This window comes from Mizuhopecten yessoensis, unplaced genomic scaffold, assembly GCF_002113885.1.
Source record: "Mizuhopecten yessoensis strain PY_sf001 unplaced genomic scaffold, ASM211388v2 scaffold10651, whole genome shotgun sequence".
In the NCBI taxonomy this organism is placed as follows: domain Eukaryota; kingdom Metazoa; phylum Mollusca; class Bivalvia; order Pectinida; family Pectinidae; genus Mizuhopecten; species Mizuhopecten yessoensis.
Window position 1 is genome coordinate 228,078 of NW_018408653.1, and position 13,345 is coordinate 241,422.

The 13,345-nt window shown below is 36.9% G+C and overlaps 1 protein-coding gene across 1 annotated transcript; it reads right to left on the bottom strand.

Annotated features, from left to right (window-relative positions):
- Window positions 1–10,541: 10,541 nt before the first annotated feature.
- On the bottom strand, window positions 10,542–11,987 carry LOC110461722 (A-agglutinin anchorage subunit-like). Its single transcript, XM_021515347.1, has 2 exons — window positions 10,912–11,987; window positions 10,542–10,866 (listed from the first exon to the last, which is right to left on the bottom strand). The coding sequence occupies exons 1-2, from the start codon at window positions 11,985–11,987 to the stop codon at window positions 10,542–10,544; spliced, it is 1,401 nt and encodes a 466-aa protein (XP_021371022.1).
- Window positions 11,988–13,345: the final 1,358 nt, after the last annotated feature.

Sequence of the window (13,345 nt, forward strand, 5' to 3'; positions counted from 1 at the left end):
TTGGTCAATGATTTATCGCAAAAATGATCATCCAGATAACAGCGTGACTTTCATGTCATTCTGACATATTTCTAGTTTTTATTAAAACTCAATGTCTTTGGCCACTTTTTTCTAGACCACGCATTATGTATCTTCATGTGTACTCTCTTACCCACTTTAACTGTCTTTAAACGTTAACACTTAGTAAGTCATATTAGCCATCACACACAAAAAACATATCTGGCAAAACCACTACGTGTCGAATATGAGTCAGATATGGAACGTGTTGAGATACTTGATAATTATACATGTTCCATACTTTACAGAGATTAAATTACTTATAAATGGATCATTTTTTATGTTGAGACAACTTTTCTTTAATCAGTTCCTTTTGTTCGAAACAGAAGACGTAGTTATCGGCAGCACGCACATTTTTGCAACGTAAACAAATGACTTTTTCCCGTTTTCAATGCGTATTCCGATTCTATCAGAACTCGAAAATAAATAATTTATAGAAAAAAGTTGTTGCATGATCATACATTTTAAGTCCACATCATGTGAACACATTTACTGTTGAAACATTACGATTTACAAAGCAGCTTTGTTATGCGATCCTATTAACTATAAGTAAGTTCTCCTTCCTCAGTTATTCATCCTAAACCGTCATTTTGATAAATTTAAATCTTGCATGTAAATACAAAGAAACCGTTTGCTTCAGCAATATAATTAAATAATATTTTTTTTACTGAACCCGGGAATATTATAAATTATGTAAATCTAAAAGCGCATGCATCTCTTTTGACCCCATAATCACAAAAGCTTTTCCTTGGAGGGACACATAGCAAACTCAAACTAACCAGTCACTTACATCCATTCCTTTCGCATGAACTACTGTATATGCCCATTAGCATAACAAAATAAGTTCATCTGTGTTCCAACTCGGACAAAGATTCTAGCGAGGTTAATATTTTTTTAGATAAATATTTATAACACAAACAGCATAATTTTTGTCGATTCCATTTCAGCTTTAAACCGTCTATCCAGAAGAACACATGCACCGTACTAAATGCTAGGGCAGGTATTTCCTCCTTTCAATACTTCCCACCTGCAAGAATGAGTCCGTGACGTACTCCTTGCTCTTTCTTTTGACCATTTGGCAACTTTTCGCTCCGTAGCTGACGCGGTAACTGTTCTTATCCACGACCAGTCATTTTGTTTACAATGAAATGGCGTGCTACGCGTTTGCGTTATAGCGGGAAATCACGTTGATCAGACAGGTAGAAATCCCGATTATTATTGTTAAAATTATTCATTTTATGAATATGTATAAGCAGAATCATAAGGTTATAAACTCGATATGTTTATGTAGTATTTGAAAAAAGTACAAAACCATGTTACTTCACCGTGATGTCCCTTTAAATATAAGGAGAAAAAGAACTAACGTTTTACGATATGTTTTATAAAAACTGTAATGGAAGCATACCTATTTTTTCATTCATAGCACGAGGAATTGTGGGCACATCACATAGTCAAGATAGTGCCATTAGGTGTAGGAATCTTCTAAAGAAAACTATTTGTTTACAGACGCTACAAAGGGATCAGAGTGAGCACGGTGCTTCAGCAGCAGTTACTTTCAGACTTTCGGACAAGTAGCTGGTATGAACGTCCTGCTGTACTTATCATACGAACCTTTATGCACGCAATATTTGAGTTATTCCTCGCGTAAAAATGTATCACTGATATTTGAAAGACGTATTGCATATCATTGACGTTTTGTGAGATATCTATTTTCGCTCTTGAGGAGATATTGCGCACAATTTATTAATTATGATTTACAAAATAATATTGCTCAAATTGGCCTTCCAGATTTGAAATGCGGTCGTGAAAAAAGTTGTTTGCAAAACCACGTTTTTATGAATGAAAATTCATTATTAAACTCTCATGTCACGATCACATGTTGGTATCCGTCACAAGGGAAGTATTTAATGACCAGATAAGAAACTGTCCATACCCTGTGGACCAATGATGAATATTCATTAGGAAATTAGGAGATCTGCTCAGCATAGACGTTCACACTACTAAAATTCATCACCTGCATATCTCAATCTTGATTTTTTCCTTTGCATTTCTCTTTAAATGATTAATTAATGTACCTAACGTTAAGGTGTGTTCTGACCGTGTAACATCGATCTGTCTGGTAGACAAGTGAAAAAAACCTGGAATTGTTTGGCTACAGAGGTCAAAGGTCAACCAAAAATGTGTATAGATAGACACAGAGCTATGTTAGCCTCTGGTCAAGGGCGGTCATAAACTAGTGCCTGTGTTAATCAGATCTGAGAGAAAGAGCTTTGATCCCGCGAACAAGAAGGGACACTATGTGTATATTCATTATCTAATCTACTCCTTTAACATTGTACCATGAACATGTACATTTAGACAGGTTCAGTTTGAAGTCAATCTCTAATGCTCTAAACGGAATAGATATCTGCTCTCTACAACCATCTCAGCAATGGACCGGAAGACCTAGAAGTAACGGTTAGCTGCCGGTTAGACAAAGTCGTACACATCGGATAAAACAATTAACAGACCCTTTGTTTCTCAGACAATCCTTGTGCACATGTCTGTTAAAAACATAGAAGTCGACACGGACAGAAACAAATATTCGACTGGAAGATACATGTACGTTCGTAATCAATATCTGCACAAGATTGATCTCTTTCGTCTGATGGTAGTTTCGATTTTTCCCCTCTAGATAACGACGACTTTAGCATATAACCTGTCTAGGCACGTGATAAGGACGTGGTCAGCGTGGCTCAGTTCGTTGGTGACCAACACCAACACAAGTCCAAGTTCTTTATGACTCTGATCTCATTAGTATGCCATACAGGCAAACTATGTACGACACAGACACGCCAGCTAACACAATCATTTGGGTTTAATCACAGGTACACGCGAATCAAGTACATGATGGATGATCATAGCATCAGGAAAATCAAGTACACGTATGTCTGCACCTCAGCTTACATAATAACACATAATTGGTTCGGCCTAGTTTGTTTAATCACAGGGATACGATAATCAAGTATATGATGGTTGTTTGCATATCAGCTAACAATAACATATAATTTGGTTAAATCACAGGGACAGAAGAATCAAATACACGATGTATGTGTGGAACTCTCATCCACATCTGCAATCTTCAAACCATCTCATCCCATGGAAAATGAACTCAACTATTTAAAGTGACGTAAGGTATAAATCAAACGAATGATCATCTCTTTTGTTAAACCAACAAAAGCGCGTTTAAGGGATAACATGGAGTAGAAATACTTGTTAAGACCCTAATATAGCAAATCATTAAGCGTAACTGTGGCTGCGAAGCAGAAATATTGATAAGTAGAGTTTTCTCTGTTTCAATCTGTAGAACGGCAAAATATCAGCAAACGTGAAAATTTTACAAGAAACGTTCTGCATGTTGTATTTTCATGTAAAATTGCACGTTATTTATTCATTTTCTTTATAACAGCGTGTCTGATTGGATTATATTGATCACATGACGAGACAATAACATTCGCGTTGTTCTTACGCGCTCGAGTTCCCCAAGTCATGTTTCCCTTATTTGGAGCCTTTTTAGAAAAATGGGCAAGTGCGTTCATAACAGCATGAAATTGAATAAAATTCCTTTCAATCATTATGTAATAACCGCAAGGACCTACATGTATGTGACGTTTCAAACACTAGGTTTACATTATCAAGTGTGATCCGATGGCCAAAGTGGCTAAAGCAAATATCACAACCATTTCGATGTTTTTTATTCATGTGGAAAAAAAACATACTTAGTTATTACTCACGTGTTTTTATAAGATTAAACATTACTTTTAACGATCAATGCGGTAAAGACATAAAGATTCTTATTGCCTACAGATCGGCGGACCTGGTGCATCCGTTGTCGATGTAGCACTTACATCACCATACGCGATATCGGAACCAATTAATTACCGCAATCGATAAATGAGGATACGTAAATCAACATCACTAGTGCCCGAGGTCAGCTCAAACACGCTAGACATGTTAGAAACAGAACTCTCACACCGATACACCTAAAGCCTTTCAACTTCAAATCAGCCCATTCATGTTATGCTCGGCTAAAAGGATTTTCACTGAAACGTATGCTTGGATCAAATTTGCTGGCAATCTGATCGCTGATGAAATTGAGTGTATTCGCTTTCGTGTTTAGTGCAAATTTTGTTGATATCGATGTCGGTTAAATGAAATCCTGAAGGCGTTAGTGACCAGGCGCCGAGTAATCGCTAGAAGTCATGTCGAAGTTTTGTCATGACCATGGGATTGTTTTCGACACGCAAAGTTTGAGAGAAGAATAAACATGTTTTGTAAATAGATATCTGCAAATCAAAATAACCACGGTCGCTCTTCTGGCCAAAAGCTTGAAATTCATATGTCTCACAGGAGTCGATTATATAGCAGATGATAAATAGATATGTCGCAATTAATACGAGAGCTTAACGAGTCTGTGTATGCCCCTGTACAATGAAATAAGGTCGACCACAAATCATGTTTTATAATGTCTTAATCATAATTATCTCTATCTAATCATCTCAATCTATCTAAGCACAGGAATAAATTAGTCAGTGAGGTAAGTTACTGGAAATGTTCAACAATCTCCCTAAAAGTTGTTTTAGTTACCCACACTTTCATCTCCTGATAAGTCATATTCATATACCCCAACTGAACATTGAAATTCCGATATGTTAATGGATACATTGACCTTAAATTTCAGTTATTGAAATGGAACGTGGTGACGTTAACTACGAATGTATTTAGAGTTTATGGATTATGTCCTCATTAAAATAGTTATCAGTAATTAAAACATGTCAATCTCTCTTTGCGACCCATCTGATTGCAGCCTCGGAAATTCACTTATATACCTAGGTCGCAAAAGACACTGACATGTTAAATTCGAGTGAACGAATTTCATACAGACATCAGTCTTAATGCATTTCTATTAACTTAATTAACGTCACTTCATACCATTTTAAAGGGTTTTTGTAATGTGACTTTTAAGGGAGTTGGAAATTAGGGTAAAATGGCATCTTGTAGGGGGTTTGTTGGCCCTTTACAATGTAAAATAGAAATTAATCGCGAGCACTCTCAGCCAATCGAAAAGAGGTTGATTCTCAAATAGTACTGAAGAAGGCAATGCTAAGATGGGGTAACCTGAGTATAGTCCATTGGCTACTTGTTTCACTAATATATTATTGTGAAACAGGGCTATCCGCACGAAACCAATATCACAAGAGCACCAGCGACCCCGACGAGGCTTTATTAATAATGGGTCCAACGAACGCTTGATACCGATCGATTAACTCGAACATAGGGAAATTATTAATGGATCAGGTAAATTTCTTGTAAATATCAATTCTATTCCAAATCAATACAAAATAGACTAGCTTGCTTACCCACTGGTCACTCGCTGGACTTGAAGCGGGAGGAATTGACCAGTAATTGCGTTTGTCACGAAACCCCACTATGCTGTAACGGAAGTGTCTCCCGGTATAGCTCCAGTCACTGTCGATTCCGATACCCGTTTTGATTGGTATTCTTGATTATTCTTTCTTACTCTATAAGGCCATAGATACGCTGAAAAGGGTCAAGCTAGCATTTCTGTAGTTTTGAAACGTGATATAACCCATTACAGGGCAATACCTGTTTGAATTGAGACTTCTCGCAAATTGTCTGAGGGACAAGTTTAAAGAACTCAATCAAGACAAGCAAACGCTTTTAATGATTAGAAACTACGTAAGTCCATTTTATGCAATAATGCTTTCTTATAAACATGAAGTTTCGTTGTATTTATCTCTTATTCATATGTATCTAATAAGTTTCTCCTTGATAATCCTCTAATCATGACTCTTACCCCCCCCCATCCCCTCACGTCACCCGACCCCTCCTCCCAGTGATCATCAATGTCACGATTACAGTGTATAGCATCAGAAATATCCTCATCGGAATTCCATCGATATAAACAAAACAGGGATAATCGTCAAGTAAGACACTTTTCACGAATATTTGAAGAATGTATCGGGGTCTTCGACCTAAGATATCATTCTGTTTGAAGATGAATTTTGATTCTGTGTTTACGAGGCTTAAAGTCATAAACTATCCAATCATGTTTGGCGGTACATAGTAGCTGAGATAAGGACATCACAAAGCTTGACAGCCAGGCACAAAACAAAATCGCTGCATGCTTAGTTATTTTCGATTTTCGTTTACATGTACCAGCTCTTAAATTGTACATAATGCTTTCATTAAATAAGAGTGCAATGAAAATTATTATTTTATATGTCTAATCGTTAAAAAAAAGGAAATATACATTAACTAAAGTTTTCATGAATTCTAATATAAGACAAGTAAATATCTACCTTAACATATTTATTCAGTTAGCGCTACAAAATAACAATTATAATTTAGTACATAGCGAATGTAAGAAAACATTCCTGACAGTTACATGTACCTACCATCCGAGTAATGAATAGTTTAAACCTATTTCATTGCGTCAGAATTTTAAGCAAAAAGGATGAGATACAATTTCCATCAACCCTATACAACATCACTTTTTGCCGCTAACATATGTACATTTTGTACAATGTATAAACGTTTTTATATTACAAACTATTTGGGATATTATCAGAAAGTAAGGAGAAATAAGAATAAAGTGCAGGAAAAAGAAAAACTCTACAGTATAATTTGGCTACTCACTATAGTCGGTAACACCCTTGACGTCATTTCGTTGGCGTTTTTTAAATGACGTCAGGTAATAATGCTTTGCGCTGTCATCTTCCATTCTGAAGCCGTAATTCTTGGTAGTTGTTTTCCATTCGATACAGAAATATGTGTTTCCACGAAAAACATATGGATTTTCAGATATAATATTAACGTTGTGGGATAAAAGGGTGACCAAAACTCATGATTGCAGGTTACATGTTTATCTATGGACATACCAGGTTTTGGTGGTGGAGGAAAGCCGGAGTTCTCGGAGCAAAACCACCGACAAACGGCCAGTCCCTGGCAAATGCCCCACGTAGGTCTCGATCTCGCGACCCAGGGCTAGTGTTAGCAGAATGTCAGACGCCTTAACCACTTGGCCATCGCGGTCCTTCCCACTACATTTCAATGCATCATGCTTTGTAATCTGTACATAGCGTCTGCTTTCTGTTTTAGTTTCATTAGCGAAGTATAAATCTTTCGTATAGCAAACAATATTTGTATGCGTAAATTCTTCCCTGCTCATGTTGTGTGTTTGGACGCACTGACGATGACGCCATTGAGATGAGTGTTTTGTATTAGTCTCCAGCTGTTTTGATATGACACTCTCGTACAATGTGTTCATTATATAATTAATATATTTTCATGGAGCCCGCGAAGAGATATGGTTACACATTTAGTAGTCCGTGCGCACAGATCAGTAAAGGTAAGATTTTTGTTACAGAAAACGCTCATAACTCTCACGAGCACAGGGACTTGAGAATTTGTTACAGCTCTATTTGGACCTAAACTGAAGTGTTCCGAGTAATTATAAATGATTTAGGCGTTTAGATCGACATTCTGTAAAAATGACACCCCCAATGATCATATATTGGAACTCCTATATATGATCATTGGGGTGTCATTTTTACCAAACCCCTAAAAAATGTAAAACTTACTCTGAACAACTTAGTTTAGGTCCAAATATAGATGTAACAAATTCTCAGGTCCCTGTGGTCACGAGGTGGTGGCAATGTTCTGTCATACTATTCAATAATCTGACAATAAGGGTAGCTAAACCCTTTTTGGCCAATCATCTTCATTTGGTTCTTGCCTTAAATTTATTTTCTTATTCTTAGTATTACACAACGGTTAGATATTATTTTTAATATTAGTAAAAAAATAAGGATATTTGTCAAAAAATAAGGATCCTTGTCCCACTTCACTGGTTTTTCGTATATAAAGTTATCTCACCTTGACTTCCGTTTAGATATCTGTACGTCTGTTGAGCCAGGACACTTCCGGTGACCAGTTAGCTCATGTGGTTAGAGCAATAGTGAAACAATCTGAATTCCGGGATTCGGGTCCCTGACGTTTAGCCCTACTGAATTGTTATACTTAAAACACTAATGTTGATTATATTTTGTTTATTTCATCCTAAATATTTTTCATAAAAATCCCGTAAGATATGGTTTTATATTCTCCTTCGGTCTTGCTTTCTGTGCTATAGTCATGCCGGAAACACGTTTCTAACACTTAGTTACAGTTTTTGACAGCGATACAGACATCCTTAAAATTGCCATCTATTATTTTCCTAGTCCTAAAGGGGATGAAAACAGCATTTCCTCATCTGTAGATTTTAGATTGTTGTAGGCATTCTGAAGAGCTCCAAGAACCTATTTTTTTCGCTCAGGCATGGATTCTGTGCTCAAACCAACTTTCTTGTAACTAGCTTTAATCATGTGACAAGGTCGAAAGGTCAACTCTAGAAATTGAAAAACGTAACTCTATTTCGATATTCATCCAAATCATTGAAAAAATGTGTGTTTTTTGTTGTTTATTCATAACCGGAACAAGAAACTCGTGGTGAGCACAGAAACCTAGTTTTAGCATAAGAACAGTTTGGTTTACAAAAATTCGTGCGTTTGCAAGTCTAAATTTTCTCTACCTCAACACCATACTATCGACATTCTGACAGACATTGAAAATATCCAAAGTTCTGTGTAAAGTAATTGGAGATTTTGATAAAATAAATGCAAGTTCTTATCTGGATGATAATGCGTCGTCTTTTGGCAATGAACGTAGTCCATATAGATAACTAACCTGTATCTGGAGAGAGTGTGTGGTTGTCGCGACATACGGTATAAGGGAGGTAACAATGAGGTAACAATGATACGTAAAATAACTTTTCGGTCCTTCTAATTTTTAGAACGAACAGCAAATCAGTATTATTAATTTAATTAAAACCTCCGGAATGAATCAGACGGCACTTGTTTCAAACGTCTCCTTGATACCCTAGTCTCTAACAAGTTTCCAGGGTATAGTTAATAAAATAACATGGTTATCTCCCTTCATTAGAGTAATTACCCCTGTTTGATGGCATGAGCAAATTCATTTTAATTGGTAAATATATTCATTAAAAAAATAGGTAAAATATTTTTGTGTTTATACAATAAAAGCTTGCCTTACAGGAATTCGGCTTCTGCACGCAGCACGTAAGTATTTCTACATTCAACTTTGTGATACATGTATGAACTTTCAGACAATATCAAGGAAAACAACCTTGTTGTGGTATTTATTTTTGTGGTGGCATTTTAGGCTTTACTTATGTGACAACCATGATCCTTTGGAGTAAAAATAACAAGAAAATACCGAAGTGTCAACAAAACCATAGTACGAAATCAAAACCGAAAAATCTGGGCCAAAATATGTATAAAGAAAAAAAATGGTTGTTTACATATTTTTTAACAACTAATGATAATGTGTATGAAATGTGTTGTTCCGGATGAACTCGCCGTGTTAACGTTTGTTAGATATAAATTGTCATTTATTTTTAGGACCAGGGCATTTTATCGCTTCCCCAGTCAATGTTTTGTCTTAAATTTGAACAAGGTAAATCTTATAAATCACTATAGCAGCTGAAACAATGTCTGGCTTTGCACAATAACTTGAACATGAATAGAAGCTACCCAACCATTTAGTGGACACTATTGACCATGTAAGGTTTTCCATGTGGTCAGTCTGATTATTTAAGGAGCCATGTCCCGCTGCACTAGTTTTTCGTATATACAGTAACCTCCCCTTAACTTCCGTTTGGATTATAATGTAGCACAGTTGGGCCCGGACACTTCCGTTAAGTAGAAAGAGCTTTGTCGGTTAGAATGATAGTATAAGGGTGTGAAGTCAAGGGTGCGAATACCAGTCTAGTCATGAGAAACACTTACAGGACACTACCGATGACCAGGTAGCTCAAGTCCGAAGTTCCAGTGGCGGTCTAGCCCCACTGAATATTTATACTCAAAACACTGATGTTGGTTATATTTTGTCTATTTCATATCCAGTCTGTTTTTTTCATAAAAGTCCCGCAATGTATGGTTTTCTTTTCATAAAATGGTTTATCAAAACTATAGTCGTGCAGAAAAGAAGTTTCCAAAGATTTGTAGCAGTGTTTGGCAGTGGTACGAGGCCCCTAAAATATTATTCCGCTCATGTAAATGTGTATCATTCTACATATTTGGAGGCACAAATATAATCCTGATTTTCCTTTTTTAAGGAGTATAACCCTGTATCAATGCACAATATCCGGATGGCTCCTGTACAACTTACCATCAATCGAATTGAATTTGTCGTACTATAGCAAAACAGATATAAAATGTTCGCAAACTCATTAGATGGATAACTCACAAAATTAAAATTAAAAAAGTCAGTGTTGTTTCTTCACACTAATTATTTTAATACTGTATTTTACAATCAAACAACACTTCAAATTCAAACACGCGGAATTATTTCAACACTTTTAACTATGAATACATATGTATAAGTAAAGTACTCAGAGAAAAATCTCGTTTATTTAAAGTCATTATGGGATCAAGTTTATCCCTGATGGACTGTTTCAGCCTGGACATCGTCTTGATGTGTGTCATCAGTGTTGTGGTCAGTCTGGTGTTGATCATGTTGATCGCCGCCTTGATGATCCTCGTGTTGATGGTCATCGTCTTGATGATCGTCGCCTTGATGGTCACCGCCATGATGGTCATCACCATGATGGTCGCCATGTTTGTCATGGTGGTCTGGATTTTCATGATGGTCGCCATGTTTGTCGTGGTGATCTTGATTGTCGTGATGGTGGTCATGATGATGGTCATGATGGTCGCTATGTTTGGCATTGTGGTCTTGATCGTCGTGATGGTGGTCATGATGATGGTCATGATGGTCGCTATGTTTGGCATTGTGGTCTTGATCGTCGTGATGGTGGTCATGATGATTTTCATGATGGTCACCATGTTTGCCATGGTGGTCTTCATTGTCATGATGGTGGTCATGATGATTTTCATGATGGTCACCATGTTTGTCATGGTGGACTTCATTGTCATGATGGTGGTCGTGATGATGGTCATGGGGGTCTTGATTGTCATGTTGATTGTCATGCTGATTGTCATGCTGATTGTCATGATGGTCGCCATGTTTGGCATGGTGGCCTTGATTGTCATGATGGGGGTCATGATGATTTTCATGATGGTCACCATGTTTGCCATGGTGGTCTTCATTGTCATGATGGTGGTCATGATGATTTTCATGATGGTCGCCATGTTTGTCGTGGTGGCCTTGATTGTCATGATGGGGGTCATGATGATTTTCATGATGGTCGCCATGTTTGCCATGGTGGTCTTCATTGTCATGATGGTGGTCATGATGATTTTCATGATGGTCGCCATGTTTGCCATGGTGGTCTTCATTGTCATGATGGCGGTCATGATGGTGGTCATGGTGGTCTTGATTGTCATGATGGTGGTCATGATGATTTTCATGATGGTCACCATGTTTGCCATGGGGGTCTTCATTGTCATGATGGTGGTCATGATGATGGTCATGGTGGTCGCCATGTTTGTCGTGGTGGCCTTGATTGTCATGATGGTGGTCATGATGATTTTCATGATGGTCACCATGTTTGTCATGGTGGTCTTCATTGTCATGATGGTGGTCATGATGATGGTCATGGTGGTCGCCATGTTTGTCGTGGTGATCTTGATTGTCGTGATGGTGGTCATGATGATTTTCATGATGGTCACCATGTTTGTCATGGTGGTCTTCATTGTCATGATGGTGGTCATGGTGGTCTTGATTGTCATGATGATTGTCATGATGGTCGCCATGTTTGGCATGGTGGTCTTGATTGTCATGATGGTCGCCGTGATTGTCCTGATCTCCATGATGGTCTTCATTGTGATCGGTGACGTGGTCACCATCATTATTAGACTGGTGGTCGTCTTGGCTACGCCCTATGACACAGCACGCTACTGGACCGCCATGACTGCCCGTTCTGTCATCGGCATCGGCGTTAATCTAGGTGAAAATATACAGAAATACAAATATTGTAAAGAAAATGATTTTTTAAAGCCATTATGTTATCGATTTATTTGTTTACATCTCATGGTTAATTACAGTATATAGTTTGACTGGGTTAGCAACAAAGAAATATATTTTCTTAACTCCAATGTATTTAATATGGATTTACTTTCTCGTTTTGAATACACAACAAATATGATGCATGGTGTTAATTAATTAATGCTGACACGTGCCAATGATATTGTTATTTTTTGTCATTTTAAAAATGAAACCAGGGAAAACCAGGCATAAAAAGACATTTGAAATCCCGTAGATAATTAACATTTCTGGTACAATCCGAAGACAGAAAAGAAAACGGAAAAACAAACTTACGTTTCGCATTATTTCCATTCGGTGTTATTAACCTTACCTTAAATTATTAGGAGTAAATAATCCAGGGTCTAATTCGTTTTGTGAATTTTCACTTCGTTTGAATATTAACGTAAATAAATGTTCATTTATCTTTGATTTTAAGCATTCGAATTTACTTAAAAGTGATTGAAAAAAATAAGAATAAAATTGAGCGTATGTTCCCTATCTTTGCTGCCAGCCGATCCGTGATGATGGTGTGTGGGGTTGTAATGGGCCCCTAGGGAGTTACAACCTCTCGTCATATCACCGGTCTCATGGATGTGGAGACCATGCGTAGCATGGGGCTTCAAGTTCTTAAGGTGGTATTTAAGAGTCACTTCATCGTGGTGAGGCTGCAGTAATAAAATTCATGTTGTTTAGCTAAGTATATTTGTTGTTGTTGTTGTAGTACGTATCTTTGATGTTATTGTGTATATCTGTTGTTGTTTTGGTCAGTATTGATGCTTTTACTGTTACGGTAACTATCGATTTTGTTGTTGTTGTGGTAAGTATTTTTGTTGTTGGGGTAAGTATTTTTGTTATTGTTGTGGTAAGTATTTTTGTTGTTGTTGTGGTAATTATCGATGTTGTAGTTGATGTAAGTATTTGTGGTGTTGTGGTAAGTATATTATGCTGTTGTTATGGTTAGTATCTTTATTGTTGTTGTTGTTGTTGTTGTTGTAAGTTACGATGCTGTTTCTGTTATGATAAATGTCTCTGTAAATAGATTTCAATAATGCTGCTATATTTATTTCATAGTATTTTTTTTTTTATTAAAACACGCGTCAATAGGTTTTGACGAGTACAATACTTAAAATTCCTAGACAGGTTATGCTGTTGTTATGGTTAGTATCTTTATTGTTGTTGT